This window comes from Tachysurus vachellii, chromosome 3 (genome assembly GCF_030014155.1).
Source record: "Tachysurus vachellii isolate PV-2020 chromosome 3, HZAU_Pvac_v1, whole genome shotgun sequence".
Taxonomy (NCBI): Eukaryota; Metazoa; Chordata; class Actinopteri; order Siluriformes; family Bagridae; genus Tachysurus; species Tachysurus vachellii.
In genome coordinates, this window is record NC_083462.1 from 25,269,417 (window position 1) to 25,292,363 (window position 22,947).

Sequence of the window (22,947 nt, forward strand, 5' to 3'; positions counted from 1 at the left end):
CGTTACTGTCTCCATGCCTCAAAAACGCCCGCCTTCAGTATGTCAGACAGCACCTAGACAAGCCTCACAGATTCTGGAGCAGAGTTATTTGGAGTGATGAGACCAAAATTAAACTTTATAGTCACAACCATAAACGCTATGCTTGAAGAGGAGTCAACAAGGCCTATGGTGAAAAGAACCATCCCCACTGTAAAGCATGTTGGTGGATCTCTTATAATTTGGGGCTGTTTGAGCTCCAGTGGCACAGGGATATAGAATTGATGGCAAGATGAATGCAGCATGCGATCAGAAAATACTAGCAGACAATTTGTATTCTACAGCAGGAAAGCTGCACATGGGATGCTCTTGGATGTTTCAACATGACAATGATCCAAAGCATAAGGCAAGGTTGACTCTTCATTGGCTACAGCAGAAAAAGTTGAAAATTCTGGAGTGACCATCACAGTTTCCTGACCTCAATATCACTGAGCCTCTTTGGGGAGATCTCAAATGTGCAGATTGTGCAAGACAATCAAGACATTTACAGTAACTGGAGGCAAGAAGAATGGGCAGCTGTACCACCTGAGATATTAAACTAAAGGTGTGCAAAGTTTTGAACAGAGATTATTTCGTTATTTTCTGTTATGCCTTACATATCAACTTAAGTCCTATAAGAAATGAAAAATAAATTTGTTTTGCCTTCTCACTCACCTTGAAAAATGGTACACATCTTGCAAATTCTCCCAAGATATGCAAACTTCTGAGCACAACTGTAAATAATTATTGAGCTTAAAGTTAGTTAGGTTATGTAGTAAACACTGCTTTCTTAGTAAAGGACAGTGTATTGGATTTTTTCCATGTTAATCACCCATACACTACGCGTGTGCTAAAGAGCAATCAGGTTAAAAAATACATACACCTATCATGTATGTAAAAACCTGCCAACATTTTCATGGTCTCCTATATGCACACAACCTGATATAATTTCTCACAAACACACTGTGTTTAGCTGGGCCCCCAGGTGGTCTAGCGGCAGGATAACTCTCAGTGATGGTCCCGAGCCCGAAAGAAAAATGGGAGGGTTGCATCAGGAAGGGCATCCTGCATAAAAATCCAAATAAAAAAAACACTACTTAGTGTTTAGCTATTGTTGTTAAATATGTTTTTTTTTTTTCATATTTCAAACATTTTACCTGTCTTGGATTACATTATATTGCATTGCAAAACAAGAGGTCAACATGGACTCATAAACAGGATGCGAGTGAGAAGAACACCACCTGTTGTCAGATTTCCAGTGGAAAATCAAGGTTATGGAGATTATAAGCTAGCATAAAATAAACTGATCCTGCCTGACACTTTGCTCTTTCATCCATGAAATATTACATTTATTATGACTGTGTATGTAAAGCCACTCTATTTGACACATAAGCTAAACTTTTTGATAGGAGAGGTCAAAAAATCTGACAACATATAGGGTAAGCCCAGAAAGATGATTAGCAGTGTCCACGATTATAGTAAATACATTTAGGTGAAAAACAGCAGCAAGGATTGCTAAGAATTACGCTACAACTAGAGCCCAAACCGTATTCATCAGCCCCAAGAATAAGAAATGAATAATAAAAAAAAAATTTAATTTGCAAAAGAACATCCACAGAAAGAGTTTGTTGGTGCCAGAAGATACACTTCCTGTTACTCAGCAACTCAGGTGTGAGTACCTGTGGCTCATGTGGGTGAGCATTGCCTATGGGTTGAAAGGTTGCTGGTTCAAACCCCAGCCAGGACTCTGGTATGTGAGTGTAGGTGAATCTGTGTGAGTGATGTGGAAGGTGAAGAGGTGGGGGTGTAATATCTGGGCAGCCGAACCCAAAAAAGGGGTTGTGCTTAAAGTTAGGTTTGAAGCAAGTGTGTTGACACCCTTAGATTTTTTGAAAATAAATAATTTCTAATTCTGCAAAATAATACATAATCAAGTTTATGCAAGTATTTATTATTATACAATTAATATCTATAATTTACCTTGTTGAAAAAGTATCTAGTTCTAACACACCTGCTTTTTAATGTGCAAAAGAAAAAAATTTTAAATAAAAAATAAAAAAATAATTCTTCCAGCCATGGTGTTATAACAGTTCCAGATTTCAGGGGAGCTAGTGAACACACAGCCGAACACACAGGTATCAGGTGTATGTGCATGGTGCACTACTTCGGTCCCCACAAGGATGTTGTTCCCACAGCATGAGTTTGTCCTATTTGTTATGGTCCCCACAAGTTGTAACATTCTTCAGTTCTTTCCTATGCAGCATAAAGATCATCATTTAACATTCGCTAATGGACTCCAAATTCTATACCAAACATCTCCATCTCCTGGCCATTAGATAGAAATATACTCATCTCACAAAATGTATTGACAAAGATAACTGATGCTGACAGTTTACTGCATTATTAATCATTAGTTAAAGAAATAACTGTCAAATATTGGCTTTGATATGATCTATCACAATGTATTTACTGCAACTCTTATTTGATCTTTATTTATTTTATTCATTATCTGATACATTTGTGTATTTATATAGTGCTTTGCTTTCTAAGCAATCAATAAATTTGATTACCTTGTTTCATTCTTGAACATATCTGCAAACCCTACTCTATTCAACAGTGTGCTCTGTCTTGGGGATATGTCTGTGCTTAGGGGAAACATGTACTACAAGATAAAAACATATTTTAGAAGTGGGAACAGGTAAAGTACATGTACCTACACTTTATGCACAGTTATAGGCCAAGTGCTCATTGTAGACTCACATAGTTTATATTCCTTCTATTATTGACAGAATAATAAGAACAGAGGTACTGCACTACCTGTCATGGACAAAACACCAACACCAGAGGGCAGCCTCACTAAGGATCTGTTGTGGATTAAGGTATATCACCCTCTGCCTTTGTCACTACTTTCATTCTTGGAATTGTAATTTGGATTTTCTTAATTCAAAACCCTGAGGTGCATACATTACTATAATAAACCTCCTGCATATGGATCATAAAGAATCTTTTGAGTCATCTCCAGAAACAGAACTTCAAGTATTTTTCTGGCAGTGGATGAGACAGCCTCTGTTCCAGGAATACATCAAATCAATCAATCAATCAATCAATCAATCAATCATTCATTCATATTCAGTAACTGCTTTATTCTGGTCAGGACCACAATACTGCCAGTCTATGCAGATATGTGAATTATTTGGTATTTTTGTGTATACATGACGTCAAATGACAACATAGATGTATAATATGCACTTCTGAGCACCAGGCACTTTAAGGAGAGCTAATGCGGCCACAGAAGAGAATACTCGTTCACACAGGAAAAATTTAGTGTAACCAATCTGCCTATCTGCAAGTTAGGCAATTTAAGGTGAGCTGTAGCGACCACAGAAGAGAATGCTTCGGGTTGGTTTGTGTTGAATGAAAAAGAGGAAGGGATGGTCAGCCATAAAGCGCTCTGGTGGAAGCATGGCACAACGCATCATCATGACAGCTGCAGTAGCTGCAGCTGCTTCAGTGCCTTCTTCAGTTACATCTACAAATGACTTATGCACCACCTTGGAGAGCACCAAATCATCGCAAGGTGACATGCCTGAAAAATCACACTTGCTCAGGTCAAAGGCATCTACCATGCCCATGCTGATGAGGAGCTTCTTCAGGTCATAGGTTTGCTCCAGTTTGAACCGTGGTAGAGTGACTTGCACCTCCACAGTGTCCATCATATCAGGCCGTGTCCACTCCATGTACTTCTCATAGGTGAGATGTTTCTCAAGCTGAGATATATTTACATATACACACACAGAATATAAAAGTTAATTTTATACATAGTTTAAGTAGATTTACAAAGCATTGCAATTTAGTATTTACCTTCTCAAGGCCAGTGGTATAATCTTCAATCTCAATAGGTAGCATAATTAGCATGCTGAGCTCCTGGCCCACATATGGCATTTCAAGAATCTTACACTGCATCTCGGGAATAAATGCCAGGGGAAACCTTGCCTTCTGATTCATCATTGGCACTGGTTTAGTTGCTTTCTGCATGTAATCAAATATGAAAACACATTAAAGTACATTCTTTAGCATTAATCTGAATAAAAGAGAGGGAAAAGCACAATTCACAAAAGTGCATGACAGATCAACAGTGTTTTGACATGCTGTGATTTTTAACTGTAGCATTTTTACTTCCACAGGAGAGGACAAGTACACAGAGGAGGACATAATAGAACTGCATACAACTGCACAATAGAGGACATGAAAGAGGAGAGGAAACCACATTTTTATCAGTATGTTTTATCACCTTGTTCAACCTGAAAGGAAGCTCCTTTGTTCCCTGTAGCTTAAACTGCTTCTCCCAGTTGCACTTGAAATAGATGGCATTGACCAAGACAAGTCTGGTCAAATTGTCAAGTACTCCTTGTGCCAGCAAGTTCTTGATCTTATCTTTAATGGACATTTAAATTTATAAAAGACATTGTTAAGCAGACACAACATTAATAAAGCATCACTGCATGAGAAGAACACATTTTCGGATAGTACAGTTAAATAGAACATACTATAACATAATACTAAAAGAAGAAGAAGAAGTAGTAGTCGATTTTCTGAAGGTCAAAGATACACACATATATATATATATATATATATATACATATATACATACATATATATACATACATATATATATACATATATATATACATACATATATATACATACATATACATATATATATATATATATATATATATATATATATATATATATATATATATATATATATATATATATATATATATACTTTTTTAAAGTACTAACCTTTTGTTTGTTTCTCCACCCAGTTATTAATTTTGACACGTGAAGCTTCAAAATTAGATTTAAAGTCAACACTTTCCAGCTCTGCATTGTAGTGTGTTTTTGTGTCACTCAGAAATTTCTGTTTTAAAAAAAGAAGATCAATTTAAAATTTGATTTACATGGATTTTTTTGTTTTGAATTGCTGTAGAATAAATTCAACTGAGCTGAGTGTAAATTATGGGACAATCGACTATCTTGTGATTATTTTTCTATAGTTGCTATTGGGCGCCGGGCAGTTGTTAAAGGCATTGCATAAGTAGCATAATTTACATATATATTCAACTTCTGCTATTTCTTCGTTGACTGACTGATTTGTCTCCTTTATCTTCAATCTAATAATTCTAATAATATATATGATTTTTTTTTTTTTTTTTTTATGTAAGGCTACTATTTTGCATTAGCAAAGATGTAGATCATAGTGTATATGGGTCATTTTGTATTCAGACATCTCACCTCCACAAATTGGTAGGTCTGCTCTCCATAAAGCCTATTGGCCAGGCTGAGGGTATATGGAGTTCCTGCTTTGTTCAGTTCACTCATCAGTTTTTTGAAGCTGACATGGATATCATCCTTGGCTGTGTGGTGGTGAAGAGTCTGGGTATTATGGAAGAAGATATAATTCAAATTACCATCTTTGGTAATACATAATCTTTGTATGTAAAAATGAACTCCATCCTGAGAGTTCTCCATTTTGGAGTGACACAATAAATCATGAGTAAATAAGTAAACAAGTGAAAACTGTTGTTCATATGCATGATACATTTTTATTATGTAAGCTGTGTAGTATGAACGCGAAGAAAGCAGGGCAGCACTGGATCCTGGTTATCCACCACCGAGGAGAAGCACTTATATGTATACCATGAACTACCATCACCAATGTTATTGCCAAAATTATGCCTTTTCCCCCATGGATGTTAGTGACCCAACTGAGTACTTGCAACCAATAACCTTTTGTAAAGCCGCTGGTAACTGGAACTTCTGAGTTTGTTGTGCAGACTTAGGCTTCTCTGCTTTGTTGAAGCACAAGACCTACAGCAACATATTAGTCATTAGAATTGCAAAAATCTTTTCACTGCATCCATCAGGTGTTTTTCTGAGCATTAATAGTATTTGTGCTAAACTTTCCCATGGTTCATGATGATCTAAGCATTGCGCAAATGGTCTTGTATAAACAAGCAAACTTATGATGCAATGCAACTAAGGAGTGGCTTGTAAAATATCATCCATCAACTTCTTGTGAAAGAAAGGGTTCCGAGTAATCACTTGCAATATGTAGCTACAAGCTGGAACAGTGGCACATTCTGGGAAACTTTTCCATTGCCCAAAGAAAAATCTGATTCATTGCTGTGTGAAGAGTCTTGCTTATGTGCATAACAACTGCCATCACTCGTTCCCACAAACTGCTGCACAGGGTTGAGAAATGGAGAAAGGTTATATTCATGTATCATGTTAATATACCATATGGGTGAATTTCCACCATATTCACCACACTCACCATGGGTCCTGTAGTATTTTGCTAAATGCTGGAAATGGAAAAAATAAATAAAGAAATAAAAATACCCTCAGATCTACCAGCACTGCTTGACTGGTCCCACTATCTCTCAGGGTAAGAGGATGGTATACAAAACTTTTCTGTTCTGGCACTGAGGTGTTGGAATGAACTTCCCCTAGGGGTGCGGACAGCTGAGTCACTGGCTTCAAATCTTCAAATGGTGGCTGAAGACCTGCTTCTTTATGAAATACTTGAACTTGCACTTTTTCCCTTGTTGTACGTGTGTGGAAAAAAAAAAGGAAAAAATTTAAATGATTGTTTTACGCTCATGGTATCTAAAGGCTGTATAAGGCTGTCTCTCTGGATAATGTAAATGTTCCTTCTTTATAATTACAGTAAACAAATTGAATCCAGTCAAATCAAAAGAAGGTGGCCAAGCTGAGGGAGCAACTAAATTGAGTCCCAATTTAGAAGAAATAATGCTGATTAAATGGAAATGCCTTTGTATCACTGGTTCCTGGTGTCCTGCACATTTTAGTACTGTATTTTACCCGGTTTATCACACCCACTTTAATAGAGAAAGTGTTGTTAATTATCTGATTAGTTAAATCAGATTTGTCTGGAAAAACACTAAAATATAGCAGCAGGTAATAGCAGCAGGTATTACAGGACCAGGGTTGGGAACATGTCGTCTTCTTCTTTCGGCTTTTCCCTTCAGGGGTCGCCACAGCGAATCATCTCTCTCCACCTAACCCTATCTTCTGCATCCTCAACACTTGCACCCACTAGCTTAAAATCCTCATTAATTACATCCATATACCTCCTCTTTGGCCTTCCTCTTTGCCTCCTGCCTGGCAGCTCCATGTCCAACATTCTCCTACCAATATACTCACTCTCCCTCCTCTGAACATGTCCAAACCATCTTAATCTCGCCTCCCTAACTTTGTCCCCCAAACGTCCAACATGGGCTGTCCCTCTGATGTACTCGTTCCTAATCCTGTCCAATCTTGTCACACCCAAAGAGAACCTCAACATCTTCAGTTCGGCTACCTCAAGCTCTGACTCCTGTCTCTTCTTCAGTGACACTGTCTCTAAACCATACAGCACGGCCGGTCTCACCACTGTCCTGTACACCTTCCCCTTGATTCTTGCTGATATTTTCCTATCACACAGAACTCCTGACACCTTTCTCCACCCACTCCAACCTGCCTGCACTCGCTTCTTTACTTCTTTCCCACTCTCTCCATTACTCTGGACTGTTGACCCCAAGTACTTAAACTCCTGTACCTTCTTCACCTCTTCACCCTGTAACCTTACTGTTCCACTTCCCTCCCTTTCATTCACACACATGTACTCAGTCTTACTACGACTGACTTTCATTCCTCTTCTCTCCAGCGCAAACCTCCACCTCTCCAGGTTTTCCTCCACCTGCTCCCTGCTCTCACTACAGATCACAATGTCATCTGCAAACATCATCGTCCAAGGAGACTCCTGTCTGACCTCCTCTGACAACTGGTCCATCACTATAGCAAACAGGAAGGGGCTCAGAGCCGATCCCTGATGCAGTCCCACCTCCACTGTGAACTCCTCTGTCTGACCTACAGCACACCTCACCACTGTCCTGCTCCTCTCATACATGTCCTGCACCACTCTGACATACTTCTCTGCTACTCCTGACTTCCTCATACAGTACCACAGCTCTTCTCTTGGCACCCTGTCATACGCTTTCTCTAAGTCTACAAACACACAGTGCAACTCCCTCTGACCATCCCTATACTTCTCCATCAACATTCTCAGAGCAAAAATTGCATCTGTTGTGCTCTTTCTCGGCATGAAGCCATACTGCTGCTCACAAATTTCCACCACCTTCCTTAACCTAGCTTCCACTACTCTTTCCCACAACTTCATTGTATGGCTCATCAACTTTATCCCCCTATAGTTGCTGCAACTCTGCACGTCACCCTTATTCTTAAAGATCGGCACTAACACACTCCTTCTCCATTCCTCAGGCATCCTCTCACTTTCTAATACCCTGTTGAACAAACTAGTTAAAAATTCTACTGCTGCCTCTCCTAGACACTTCCAGACCTCTACCGGGATGTCGTCAGGACCAACTGCCTTTCCACTTTTCATCCTCTTCAAAGCCTTCCTGACTTCATGCTTTCTAATCTTATCTACTTCCTGTTCCACAGAGTTCACCCCTTCTACTCTTTTTTCCCTCTGATTTTCCTCATTCATCAGCTCCTCAAAGTATTCCTTCCATCTCCTCTGTACACTCTCCTCACTTGTGAGCACCCTTCCATCTCTATCCTTAAAAATTCTAACTTGCTGCACATCCTTCCCATCTCGATCCCTCTGCCTAGCTAACCTGTACAAGTCCTTCTCTCCTTCTCTAGTGTCTAACCTAGTGTACAACTCTTCATATGCCTTCTGCTTGGCCTTAGACACCTCCCTCTTCACTCTGCGCTGTAACTCCTTGTATTCCTGTCTATTCTCTTCAGTCCTGTCCATATCCCACTTCTTCTTGGCTAATCTCTTCCTCTGGATACTATCCTGAACTTCCTCATTCCACCACCAAGTCTCCTTATCTTCTTTCCTCCTTCCAGATGACACACCCAGCACCTTTCTCCCTGTCTCCCTGATCACTTCTGCTGTAGTTTCCCAGTCATCCGGCAGCACTACCTGACCACCCAGAGCCTGTCTCAACTTCTGTCTAAAATCCTCACAACATTCCTCCTTTTTCAGCTTCCACCACTTAGTTTTCTTCTCTATCTTTGACCTCTTCCTCTTACAGACCATCAGAGTCATCCTACACACCACCATCCTATGCTGTCTGGCTACACTCTCTCCCACTACCACTTTACAGTCACTAATCTCTTTCAGATTGCCTCTTCTACAAAGGATGTAGTCTACCTGTGTTCTCCTACCTCCACTCTTGTAAGTCACTCTATGTTCCTCCCTCTTCAGAAAATACGTGTTAACCACAGCCATGTCCATCCTCTTAGCGAAGTCTACTACCATCTGTCCTTCAAGGTTCCTTTCCTTAACTCCAAACTTGCCCATCACCTCCTCATCACCTGTGTTCCCCTCACCAACATGTCCATTAAAATCCGCTCCTATCACCACTCTCTCACCCTTGGGAATACTCTCAATCACCTCATCTAATTCACACCAGAATCTCTCTTTCTCCTCTAACTCACAACCTACCTGCGGGGCATAACCACTAACAACATTCAACATCACCCCTTCAATCTCTTACTTCAGACTCATCACCCTGTCTGACACTCTCTTCACCTCCAGAACATTCCTCACAAACTCCTCCTTCAGGACCACACCTACCCCATTTCTCTTACTATCCACACCATAATAAAACAGCTTGAATCCTGCTCCTATACTACGAGCCTTGCTACCCTTCCACTTGGTCTCCTGTACACACAGTATATCCACCTTCCTTCTCTCCATCATATCAGCCAGCTCTCTACCTTTCCCTGTCATAGTACCAACATTCAGAGTCCCTATTCTCAGTCCTAGACTCTTACCTTTCCTCTTCTCTCTCTGTCTGTGCACTCTCCTCCCTCCTCTACTCCTTCGACCAACAGTAGCCCAATTTCCACCTTGTAACATGTAATTGGAACATGTAATTTATTCTATTGCTGAAATCTATAAAAGTATATGACCTACCTAAATGTAGTTTGTCTGTGAAACACTATAACAGACTGTTCTAACTTGGTCTAAACCAGGTCAAATCCATAATGAGAGAGAAGATATTTTATGGCTGACAGCAACAGAGTAACTATAGTTACAACACAAAGTCACACCTCAATGAATGAATGACTAGACTACAAAGCTATAGCGTGTAGTCATTTTAAAGATCACAAGACCTTTGAGATCAATAGGATTTTGCAACACAACACAATAGGATTTTGCTGAACACAAGTGTGATTAAGTCTAGGCAATCTGGACTTGTGCAGCTGAGTGTATCTCAAGATAACAGTATATCCAAAGACAGTTATCTTAGCAGTAAATAAATGTGGAAACATGCGAGTCTACAAAGATCTATAAACTGACAAAGTTCTTTTAATGTCGGTCAAGTTGTGGATGGTTTATAATCGATTAATATGCTGCAACCTAACAATGCTTGCATTCAGTCTCAACAGGCTAAAGTCAAATTCTTTTATATTTACGGCCTACCCAGGATTTATCATGTTTGAACAGTCACAAATCTCTAAGAATGCAAACCAACAGGTTTGATTCATAAACAAATCACATGTAAATGAGGCCTACAGTAACTCCTTAAAAAACAAAAATCAGACTTAATTATGCAAGACAGAAACCATAGTTGAACTGTTAAAGGAAAAAAAAAACAAAGAGCAATAAATATAATAAATGAAAGGAATATTTGTTTGTAAAATATTGTGAATGGTGGAAATGTACAGGTAGTTATACAAATAAATAAAAAGATACATAAAAGAATATTAGAGAAAAATCCCCACAATACCCATCAACAGTCTTACTCTTTGATCCTTGTTTACTTCCCTATTATTGACATTTAATGTCTTATGTATGTTAATATAATTGTTATTTTCGTTGATTATTATTATTTCTGTTCTGACCTCAGACATCTGAGTTGCTGTGTTTCCTGCAGCTCCTAGAGACACCATGGAAAGTGCAGAAGAGATGCTGAGAGGAGAGTAGAAGATATTGTTGGTCTTGTTGTCTTCCTTGATCTTCTTGAACAGGTGAAGGGCAAAATTGTTGTTTGCCATTGAAACTGAATCCATTTTGCAAAACCTGTACAAGAAATATATCATTTTAAATAGCAAACTGACCAAGAATCATATTATGTATTTATCAGTGATCACTCATTCTAGTGTAAACCCATGTGCTTATACACAAAATGAAAGAATATAAATACATATACAGAAAGTCTAGATCTGAACATAGAACATTAAGGTACAGAGGAATTAATATCAATAGGTGGCCAAAATAAAAGCACAGTAGAGTCAAACAAGATCAAATAAATAACAAACAGGATTGATTTCCGACCTGATCACTTAATAGTTTATCATCATTATAAACAGCCCCCATGGGGTATCAAATATTCAGTGAGCACCATGACAACCCCCCCACCCCACGCCACCCCTTTCACCCGATCTCCCGATCTCCCAGTCCCTCTTCCGTATTTGAGACTACATTCAAAATAGCGACTTTAAAGTGCGTCTGACTATGAGAAAGTTCTTAAGCTAATAAGACACGTGAAAGTGAATTTAACTCAAATAGTTCACAGAAACCTAAACCCAAGATCTGACAATTACTTAGTAACTACAGCATGTGTGATCGTCCTGACAAACAGCCGTCTTCTGTCAACTAGAGATAACATTAAGACTGTAAAATACCCAGAATATGTTGGAACACTTACTTCTGCTCCTGCACTGTCAAGGAACCAAGTGTCTGATCAAACGCAGTGTTCCTCAAGGTGTGTGTGTGTGTGTGTGTGTGTGTGACTGTATGTAATATATCAGTGCCCCACCTCTCTGGAGGCGAACCAGGAAATGACGTCATGTGTTTTGAAAAGTCATGCAACTGTAATGGATTCCAACATGGTGCATTACATGTAGTGTATAAATTTGTTTTTAACTACCTTCAGATAGGGAAATAAATAAAAAAAAATTAACCTGTAGAGATCCTTGTAGTAGTTTTGACCAGGTTCTGTGATTTTGAATGTTTTAGTTTGGTAAAGTGATAATAGTACATAAGCACACGCTCACTGGACACTGTATATGGAACGCCTGTCTAGATATGGGGCTGAAACTTTGGATAATGTTCATATCAGGCTTCAGAATGGGGAAAATGTGATCTCACTGATTTTGACCATGGTATGATTGTTGGTGCCAGATGAACTGGTTTCAGTATAACTGTACCCAGGGTGGCATTAACAACAGGGCCAGGTGGTGCCGAAACCCTGGGGCTCACATCCACCCATCACTCTTCAGTCTTTATTTCATTCTAGTCTAATCTGGAAATGATCACACATGAGGAAGTCTTCGATAGGTATAAATGTCATCTATATTTTTTTGTAAGAGTAAAAGATTAAAGAAAAACAACAGAGGAAACATGAGTTACCAGGTTATTTTACAAAAGTTGTTGATGGAGTGGAAGTTGATGAACTGGTAGTAAACCGGGGCTGGGCATGTGACGGTGAATAAAAATCAGCTTCATCATTATCCCCACCAGTTTTAGGTTAGTTTGTTTATTTACTTGATGCAGGGGTATTGCTTTTTGTGTTTGAACAAACTATATATTCGCATAAGGGATGGGCCGTGATCTTGAGGTTTTAAAGTCACCGTAGCCTAATAAAGCTGCTGTTGCCCTCCCTGTGTCAATAATGTTAAACAAACATTAGAAGGAAAATCACTCACTGTCCTTGAATGAATAACTTCCATATTAAATAAGAAAGATTTCATACAGTGAAAAATACAGTCAATTTTTTAAAGTAAGCCATTTTCTTTATTGTATATTTTAACTGAATTGGCAACTGTTATTCTGAATATCTGGAGGTGGACGGGTGAATGGGGTTGGCTGAAGTAAGTCATAGCCCTTGGGCCCAGTGAGGTCTTAATGTGGATCTGACTATACCATAACTGCTGTCTCTAGAGGTTAGTCAGAATGGTGAAATAAAGAAAAAAACATCCAGTGAGCAGGTCTGTGGACAAAAACTCCTTGTTGATGAGAGACTTTGACAGAGATTGTCCACACTGGTTTAAGTGGACAGAAAGGCTACAGTAACTCAGTATCCACACCGTACAGTTACGATGAGCAAAAAAGTATGTCCAAATGCACAACACATCAAATCTTGAGTCAGATGGGCTACAAAAGCAGAAGACCGTGTCAGGTTCCACTTTTGTCAGCCAAGAACAGAAAGCTGAGCTAGGGTCAACACATGCTCACCAAAAATGTACAGTGGAAGACTAGGAAAATGAATCTCTGACTATGTGCACCCCTTCAGGGCAACAATCTTATAACATGATACCCTAACTTGTAGCATGATAATGTACCATGTCACAACACAAACGTCATCTCAAACTGGCTCTATCCTGTATTAGTACAGTGTTCCCTATAAAATAATAATATTCTATATGGCCAAAATTATGTGGACACCTGACCCTCCTGGAAAGTCTTTCTAGAAGTATGGAGGTTATTATTACAGCAAATGGGGACTTAATCTCAAATGAGATTATAGAAAAGTACATATGGATGTGGTGTGATGGTCTCGTGTCCACAGACGTTTAATCATATAGTGTATCATATTGTATATTTTACAGTAAATAAGAAAATAACAATGATACACTGATAAACATTCAACATTTATTATTATTTTTTTATTTCCTCCAAAATTCATACATACAAATAAAATTATTTGATTGGAAAAACAGTATAAATGTCTTAGTAACAGTCAGTGTGGACATTTGATCCTCCATTTAATATTCATTCATTCATTCATCTTCTACCGCTTATCCGAACTACCTCGGGTCACGGGGAGCCTGTGCCTATCTCAGGCGTCATCGGGCATCAAGGCAGGATACACCCTGGACGGAGTGCCAACCCATCGCAGGGCACACACACACTCTCATTCACTCACGCAATCACACACTAGGGACAATTTTCCAGAGATGCCAATCAACCTACCATGCATGTCTTTGGACCGGGGGAGGAAACCGGAGTACCCGGAGGAAACCCCCGAGGCACGGGGAGAACATGCAAACTCCACACACACAAGGTGGAGGCGGGAATCGAACCCCGACCCTGGAAGTGTGAGGCGAACGTGCTAACCACTAAGCCACCGTGCCCCCCCATTTAATATTATTAACTGAAATAAAAAAAACCTCTTAAACAGTACACAATGAAAACATACAGTAACAGCAAGCAAAGTCCATAAACTGTAACACCTCACCTGTCATCTTTATATTCACCCACTCGTTCACACATAGGAGAAAAACTTAGTGTAACCAATCTGCCTATCTTCAAGTTAAGCAATTTAAGGTGAGCTGTAGCGACCACAGAAGAGAATGCTTCGGGTTGGTTTGTGTTGAATGAAAAAGAGGAAGGGATGGCCATAAAGCTCTCTGATATAAGTATTGCACAAAATGGAATCATGGTGACTGCAGTAGCTGTAGCTGCTTCAGTGCCTTCCTCAGTCACGTCTACAAATGACTTATGCACCACTTTGGAGAGCACCAGATCACTGCAAGGAGACATGTGTTACACTTGCTCGGGTCAAAGGTATCTACCAGGCCCATGCTGATGTCATAAGTCATCATAAATAAGTCATAAATCTCCATGTCATAAGTTTGCTCCAGTTTGAACCGTGGTAAAGACACTTGCACTTGCACAGTGTTCATCAAATCAGGCCGTGTCCACTCCCTGAACTTCTCATAGGTGAGATAAAGAGAGAGATTAAATAGATTTACAAAGAATTTACCTTATCAAGAATTTACCTTCTCAAGTGGTATCATCTTCAATCTCAACAGGTAGCATAATTAGCATGCTGAGCTCCTGGCCCACATACTGTATTGCATTTCAAGAATCCTACACTGCATCTCAGGAATAAATGCCAGGGGAAACCTTGCCTTCTGATTCATCATTGGCACTGGTTTAGTTTTTTCTGCATATAATCTGCATATTTTTCTGCATTATTCAGTGCAGTTTCTCACAGATCAAAACAGGTCAAGGCATAAGCAATTCTTACAAAAACACAAAAAGAGGGTACAAAGTGGTGCAAGACAAGGTAGAGGTGCACAGGAGAGGACAAGTACACAGAGGAGGACAGACGATAGAACTGCATACAACTGCACAATAGAGGACATGAAAAAGGAGAGGAAACCACATTTTTATCAGTATGTAGTACCCACCTTGTTCAACCTGAAAGGAAGCTCCTTTGTTCCCTGTAGCTTAAACTGCTTCTCCCAGTTGCACTTGAAATAGATGACATTGACCAAGACAAGTCTAGTCAAATTATCAAGTACTCCTTGTGCCAGCAAGTTCTTGATCTTATCTTTAATGAGCAATTGAATTCAACATATTAAAATTCAAACATATTGTTCAGCAGACAAAACATTCGTGGAGCAACACTGCATGAGAAGAACTCATTTTCTATAGTGCAGTTAAATAGAATATATGATGATATTATTATTATTATTATTATTATTATTATTATTATTATTATTATTATTAAATAAGTAAACAAGTGAAAACTGTTGTTCATATGCGTTATACATTTTTATTATGTAAGCTGTGTAGTATGAACGTGAAGAAAGCAGGGCAGCACTGGATCCTGGTTATCCACCACCGAGGAGAAGCACTTATACTGTATGTATGCCATGAACTACCATCACCAATGTTATTGCCAAAATTATGCCTTTTCCCCCCATGGATGTTAGTGACCCAACTGAGTATTTGCAACCAATAACCTTTTGTAAAGCCGCTGGTAACTGGAACTTCTGAGTTTGTGGGCAGAGCATGGCATAACAGGAGATCATATGGCCTATGGTAGGTCTGCGGAAGAAAACGAAGCAAAAGACACCCAGCCTACCACCGACAAAGACATACAAATGCTTGCAGGAAAACAAAGTACATAGGATGGAGTAACAAATGGTTCATGATGATATAAGCATTGTGCAAGTGGCTTTGCCTACACAAGCATAAAAAGCATTTTTCTTAAGTTGCATTGCAGTGTCTGGTAAAATAACATCCATCAATTATCGTACTATATACAGTACTGTTCTTGTGACAGAAAGAGCTCTGAGTAATTAACATAAATTGCATGACTATCAATAACCCTTGAGAACATATTACAACAGTTCCTATTTCAGTGAAGTGAACCACACTTTCAATATGTTACTACAAACTGTGAAGGTGGCACATTCTGAGTAGCTTTGCCAATGAACAAACTGATTTGCCTCCTCACACAGAAGGCAAATCAGTTTGTTCATTGGCAAAGCTACTCAGAATGTGCCACCTTCACAGTTTGTGAAAAGCAACTAAATAGAGTCGCAATTCTAAATCATTTTAAAATAAATAATAATGATAATGAAATGGGTATGCCTTCAAAGCACAGGTTCCTAGAGTATCTCCTGTTCTGAACATGCTTTATCACATTCCCAGTAGAGGAAAGGCTGTTTATTAGATGAGTAGTTAAATCAGAGATGTTGGGGGAAAATAATAGCAGGTGTTACAGGACAAATTATAGTTGGAAACCTGCAAAATTACTGCCAAATTCTATAATGTAAATTACATACTGCTGTAATACTGTACAAAAAAATGCATGTAAATCTGCAGGGCAGCCTTATTTCATTTAAAATTACATTTTGTCCAGAATTCCGTCAACCAAAAATGAGCTTTTTATTGATAACGATTGCAAACATTTGATCTTACAGATTATTACTCTTAAGACCACACCTCAAATGGATTATATATTGATATAACTCTATATATATTGGGCCACAATTTAAGACCTTGTTCCAAACTTATTAGAAACAACTGTGGTTGGTTAAACTTTTTTGATGGTGTCACAAGATGACATGGTAGTAAACTTCAGACAATTGTCGTTATTACATTATGAAGTGTGTGTGTGTCTGTATATACTTCATATATTTATCTTATATATAAATAAAAATACATAAATATATAAATGGTATAAATCCATTTTTATAACATGAAAATAAGTCAATTTAACTACATGGTTAGATGTAGAAGAAGTAAAAGAAGAAGTACAATCACATGATAAATACATCACTAAGATGTAATTTTTTCATATTTCTTGCAGTAGCAGCATAACAGATTTAAATAAATTAAAACCATCATAAGCCTAATGATGAAATACAATGGACAAAGTAAAAAACTTTGCATACTGACTTCTATATTTCCCAGTATTTCTTTGCTTATTAAAATAGTTATAAAAGATTGTTATAAAAACTCCATTTAAGGCAGAAAACAAAACGTAAAATGTAACTTTATATTTTCAATAAGTAAAATAATCTACATATTTATAATATATAATTATAATAAAAAATATATTTATGTATACTTTCAGTGCAGCATTACACTACTTCTAAATCCAAGATGCTGCGCAGCCGCCACTAGGGGGCGCCTATGTTTCTTAAGGACTCAGATAAAAGTTTGGAGTTCAGTAAACAATTGACCAACAGTTTTGTAATGACATTTTGTAATGTCTCACACTGTCCTGATCCAGTATTAATACAGTATTTATGATAAATTTAAGGAAATAAATATTATTTGTGGCCAAAAGTATGTGAACATCTGACCATCACTGAAAGTTTTTCCAGAAGTATGGAAGTTATAACAGCAGATTTAATCTAATATTTACATTTACATTTACATTTACAGCATTTGGCAGACGCCCTTATCCAGAGCGACGTACATAAGTGCTTAAATCTCTAACATTGAATACATTAATGCTGGCTCACTAAGTTACATACTTAAGATACCATGAGTTTAAAACATTTGTTCAAAGTTACAATGAAAGTGTCAAAGGTGTGTTTTTTTTTTTTTTTTTAATATGCAAAAGATAATGAAGAAGTGCTAGTTGAAGTGTTTCCTGAATAAGTAGGTCTTCAACCGCCGCTTGAAAATAGCCAGTGACTCAGCTGTCCGGACCTCTAGGGGAAGTTCGTTCCACCACCTTGGTGCCAGTACAGAGAAGAGTCTTGTAGTATACTTGCCTCTTACCCTGAGAGATGGTGGAACCAGTCGAGCAGTGCTGGTAGATCGGAGGGTGCGGGGTGCAGTGCGAGGAGTTATGAGGGCTTTGAGGTAAGAGGGAGCTGGTCCATTTTTGGCTTTGTAGGCCAGCATCAGTGTTTTGAATCTGATGCGTGCAGCTACCGGAAGCCAGTGGAGGGATCGCAGCAGCGGGGTGGTATGCGAGAACTTTGGCAGGTTGAAAACAAGCCGGGCAGCTGCATTTTGGATCATTTGCAGAGGACGGATTGCATTCATAGGTAGACCTGCCAGCAGTGCATTGCAGTAATCCAGTCTAGAAATGACAAGAGATATGTCTAATATGTGGTGTGATAGTTTGGTGTCCATAGACCTTTAGTTATATAGTGTATCGAATTGTATATACAGTAAATAAGAAGGTCATACAATAATACACTGTTAAGCATTCAACATTTCTTTATTACTTCCAAAATTCACACAAAATCAAATATGTGAGAGAAAAAACTTTTTTCGTACAAAAAAATCTTTGTTACAGCCTGATATGTAAAACGAGGCTGATTTATTCAGTAGACAAACTTATCAACAGTATTAATAGCTTAGTAAGTCAGTGTGGGTATATTATCCTCCATTTAATATTATCAATTAAAATAAAAAAAAAAAACTCTCTTAAATAGTACACAAAAAAAAATCACAAGAGCAAGCAAAGTCCCAAAACTGCAAACAGTGCAGTTACATGTTGATTAACGCCTCCTGAAAAAGATCTTCTTGAAGGGGCCGTTCCTGTTATATTTCTTGGCCTTTTCCAGCTTTACCAGCATATTCTTTATATCTGCATCAGTTTTTTGGACATTTGTCTGTATGTAGTCAATCATGCTGTTCTGTTCTTCTACCAGCATGGCCATGTCTAGAAAAACTTCATGGATGCTCCTTATGCGGCTTTCCATTTCCAGCAGCTCCGTGTGTCGATTTTCAATTTGGTTCAGAGCAGACTGTGCTGTTTTCCCTTCTGTTACCAGGTTCTCACTAAAGATGTTCCACTGGTCATTACTTAGCATTTCCTCAATCTGCTCACCAGTCACCTCTCGCCCCACAATCTCCATCTGCCTCTGGATATGTGCTTTGCACGACTCCCTGTGGCTCATCTCTGCCTTGTTGTATTCCATCATCACATCACGGAAGCTGCTACTCAAACCAGCATATTGTGTTCGTGCAATTCTAGAAAGTGCACTGTTCATCCCATGCTTTTTCTCCAGCTCGCTAGCATGAATGTCCAGACCGCGAAGACGTCCAAGCACGTCTTTAGCATGGGACTTGATGCTAGCAGCAATGACATTAGAGTCTTGCTTCACAGTGCTGGAATTTGGTAGTTCATTTCGAACACGAGAGTTCTGCTCTTCAAGCCGCTTCACATCCAAATGGATGAGTTGAATCTCGTGGCGAATGTTTTCAGCCTCATCAAATATGGCCTCCATCTCAGGGTCGGGATTGCTTTCCCATATATCCACATCACTGCAGGATGGTGAGAATGCCTGAAGATGGCTTAGTCTGTCCTTTATAGCTGGAAACATCTGGAAAAATGACAAATGGGCACATTTGAAAATATAATGAGACAGAGTGACAGCTTTCTCTCTTACTTCTCTGTTAATCTAAGCCGGACCTCTAGGGGAAGTTCGTTCCACCACCTTGGTGCCAGTACAGAGAAGAGTCTTGTAGTATACTTGCCTCTTACCCTGAGAGATGGTGGAACCAGTCGAGCAGTGCTGGTAGATCGGAGGGTGCGGGGTGCAGTGCGAGGAGTTATGAGGGCTTTGAGGTAAGAGGGAGCTGGTCCATTTTTGGCTTTGTAGGCCAGCATCAGTGTTTTGAATCTGATGCGTGCAGCTACCGGAAGCCAGTGGAGGGATCGCAGCAGCGGGGTGGTATGCGAGAACTTTGGCAGGTTGAAAACAAGCCGGGCAGCTGCATTTTGGATCATTTGCAGAGGACGGATTGCATTCATAGGTAGACCTGCCAGCAGTGCATTGCAGTAATCCAGTCTAGAAATGACAAGAGATATGTCTAATATGTGGTGTGATAGTTTGGTGTCCATAGACCTTTAGTTATATAGTGTATCGAATTGTATATACAGTAAATAAGAAGGTCATACAATAATACACTGTTAAGCATTCAACATTTCTTTATTACTTCCAAAATTCACACAAAATCAAATATGTGAGAGAAAAAACTTTTTTCGTACAAAAAAATCTTTGTTACAGCCTGATATGTAAAACGAGGCTGATTTATTCAGTAGACAAACTTATCAACAGTATTAATAGCTTAGTAAGTCAGTGTGGGTATATTATCCTCCATTTAATATTATCAATTAAAATAAAAAAAAAAAACTCTCTTAAATAGTACACAAAAAAAAATCACAAGAGCAAGCAAAGTCCCAAAACTGCAAACAGTGCAGTTACATGTTGATTAACGCCTCCTGAAAAAGATCTTCTTGAAGGGGCCGTTCCTGTTATATTTCTTGGCCTTTTCCAGCTTTACCAGCATATTCTTTATATCTGCATCAGTTTTTTGGACATTTGTCTGTATGTAGTCAATCATGCTGTTCTGTTCTTCTACCAGCATGGCCATGTCTAGAAAAACTTCATGGATGCTCCTTATGCGGCTTTCCATTTCCAGCAGCTCCGTGTGTCGATTTTCAATTTGGTTCAGAGCAGACTGTGCTGTTTTCCCTTCTGTTACCAGGTTCTCACTAAAGATGTTCCACTGGTCATTACTTAGCATTTCCTCAATCTGCTCACCAGTCACCTCTCGCCCCACAATCTCCATCTGCCTCTGGATATGTGCTTTGCACGACTCCCTGTGGCTCATCTCTGCCTTGTTGTATTCCATCATCACATCACGGAAGCTGCTACTCAAACCAGCATATTGTGTTCGTGCAATTCTAGAAAGTGCACTGTTCATCCCATGCTTTTTCTCCAGCTCGCTAGCATGAATGTCCAGACCGCGAAGACGTCCAAGCACGTCTTTAGCATGGGACTTGATGCTAGCAGCAATGACATTAGAGTCTTGCTTCACAGTGCTGGAATTTGGTAGTTCATTTCGAACACGAGAGTTCTGCTCTTCAAGCCGCTTCACATCCAAATGGATGAGTTGAATCTCGTGGCGAATGTTTTCAGCCTCATCAAATATGGCCTCCATCTCAGGGTCGGGATTGCTTTCCCATATATCCACATCACTGCAGGATGGTGAGAATGCCTGAAGATGGCTTAGTCTGTCCTTTATAGCTGGAAACATCTGGAAAAATGACAAATGGGCACATTTGAAAATATAATGAGACAGAGTGACAGCTTTCACTCTTACTTCTCTGTTAATCTAAGCTGCACCTGCTGGACCTGTTTAACACGACAGACATGTTTGCAGACCAGTTTGAGATTTCCAACAATCTTGGTTTTAAATCTACAAAGTGGCCATTTTTAGGCACATGCACATACTATAGATAGGCTTTGTACCTGTAGCATCTGTTACTATGCACGAGACGTCTCAATGACACCAACAGGGAGTAAGGGGCTGAGGGGGTGAGGGGCTGAGAGGGTAGAGGGGGGGTGGGGTGTTATTAGTGTATCATTTGCAGGAGTGTTACTATGCATTTTAAACATTGTGCCACTTTACCATACGTCCTGTATGCTAAACACTACACTACACTACAAGTCTTATAAACTTGTGTAACATGATTTTTTTTATTATAATTATATAGAAGACAATGTATTTGGTTTAATAACCTGAGTAAATAATTGACTGGCCCTATGTACACAAAGGCTCGGGCAGTATTTGTTCTAGTTTGCTCTACAACCTCAAAGTACACCTGGAAATAAAGCAAAGATTACATTAACATTAATATTATAGCTAATATTATACATGTCCTGCCCCGATTGCGTGTTTATGGCACTTTATTTTATTTTTTCTATTTGAAACATATAGTGAGGAATTATGTCTACAAAGCTAAATAAACACATACATATGTGTACGTGTGCGTGTGTGTACAGGATATACAATACACATTAATCAACCGTACACGTTAAAAATACTCACTTTTGTAAGATAAGATCCCGGCCTTCGCCTTCTCCAGAGACAGGTAGTCGAGTCACGTGACCTTGAGGCGTGTTCGAGCTTCTGTCAGACCTGAGTAATTGAGCTGATGTGCTAGTACTACGTGAGGGAAAGTGCAGCGTGTACATGAAATATAGATCACATATCAGTCTGTGCTTCCTGCTTTTTGTTTACAAAACTCCGCCTCCATAAACTGCCATGACGTCTGTTTACCTATGTGTTTTTTATACCTCTGGCACGTTTTTCAAGAAAAAAAGGCAGTAGCGTAATACATTTAAAAATGAATTAACATTTATAATTGACCTGTATGCTATATTTCAAAACTCATATATTGGCTAGCTCTTGGTCAAAAAGACTCTGCTACTGTTTTGCATAGAGTATAATAGGATATCTTGCCAGACTGTGGCTTTGGATCTAGGTCTTTAGGCTAGTCCTTAGAAATTATTATGTAATATTAATTAATATAATTGGAATATATATATATATATATATATAGAGAGAGAGAGAGAGAGAGAGAGAGAGAGTAAGTATATCTGACATGAAGTATATACATTTATATATAATTTTTTTTTTTTAATACAAACAATTAGAGATGTAAGTTTAGTCATATGAATAAATCCCCTGTCTTTCCCACTCTTATCCAGAGTGACTTACAATTTATACAACTGAGTAATTGAGGGTTAAGGGCCTTGCTCAGAGGCCTTGCTCAGCAGCTTGGTGGACCTGGGATTTGAACTCATGACCTTCCAATCAGTAGT

At 38.9% G+C, this 22,947-nt stretch overlaps 3 protein-coding genes and 1 pseudogene across 5 annotated transcripts; all 4 read right to left on the minus strand.

Moving 5' to 3' along the window:
* Positions 1-3,137: 3,137 nt before the first annotated feature.
* LOC132843251 (leukocyte elastase inhibitor-like) lies at positions 3,138-11,903 on the minus strand. Of its 2 annotated transcripts, XM_060866440.1 has the most exons (8): positions 11,772-11,903; positions 10,966-11,143; positions 5,809-5,889; positions 5,314-5,454; positions 4,822-4,939; positions 4,307-4,449; positions 3,877-4,044; positions 3,138-3,782 (listed from the first exon to the last, which is right to left on the minus strand). In XM_060866440.1, exons 2-8 carry the CDS (start codon positions 11,131-11,133, stop codon positions 3,375-3,377), a joined length of 1,227 nt encoding a protein of 408 aa, XP_060722423.1. In that variant the 5' UTR covers positions 11,134-11,143; positions 11,772-11,903; the 3' UTR covers positions 3,138-3,374. The 2 variants fall into 2 exon arrangements, with proteins under 2 accessions (XP_060722423.1, XP_060722424.1); XM_060866441.1 differs by lacking the exon at positions 5,809-5,889.
* Positions 11,904-14,348: 2,445 nt separating this feature from the next.
* Positions 14,349-15,408, minus strand: LOC132842430 (leukocyte elastase inhibitor-like; annotated as a pseudogene).
* Positions 15,409-18,526: 3,118 nt separating this feature from the next.
* LOC132843256 (syntaxin-11-like) lies at positions 18,527-19,696 on the minus strand. The gene has a single exon (XM_060866446.1). It carries the CDS (start codon positions 19,654-19,656, stop codon positions 18,829-18,831), a length of 828 nt encoding a protein of 275 aa, XP_060722429.1. The 5' UTR covers positions 19,657-19,696; the 3' UTR covers positions 18,527-18,828.
* A 550-nt stretch (positions 19,697-20,246) lies between these two features.
* On the minus strand, positions 20,247-22,297 carry LOC132843255 (syntaxin-11-like). 2 transcript variants are annotated; one of them, XM_060866445.1, is made up of 2 exons: positions 22,172-22,297; positions 20,247-21,376 (listed from the first exon to the last, which is right to left on the minus strand). In XM_060866445.1, exon 2 carries the CDS (start codon positions 21,374-21,376, stop codon positions 20,549-20,551), a length of 828 nt encoding a protein of 275 aa, XP_060722428.1. In that variant the 5' UTR covers positions 22,172-22,297; the 3' UTR covers positions 20,247-20,548. The 2 variants fall into 2 exon arrangements, with proteins under 2 accessions (XP_060722428.1, XP_060722427.1); XM_060866444.1 differs by lacking the exon at positions 22,172-22,297 and adding an exon at positions 21,592-21,651.
* Between the last annotated feature and the right edge of the window lie 650 nt (positions 22,298-22,947).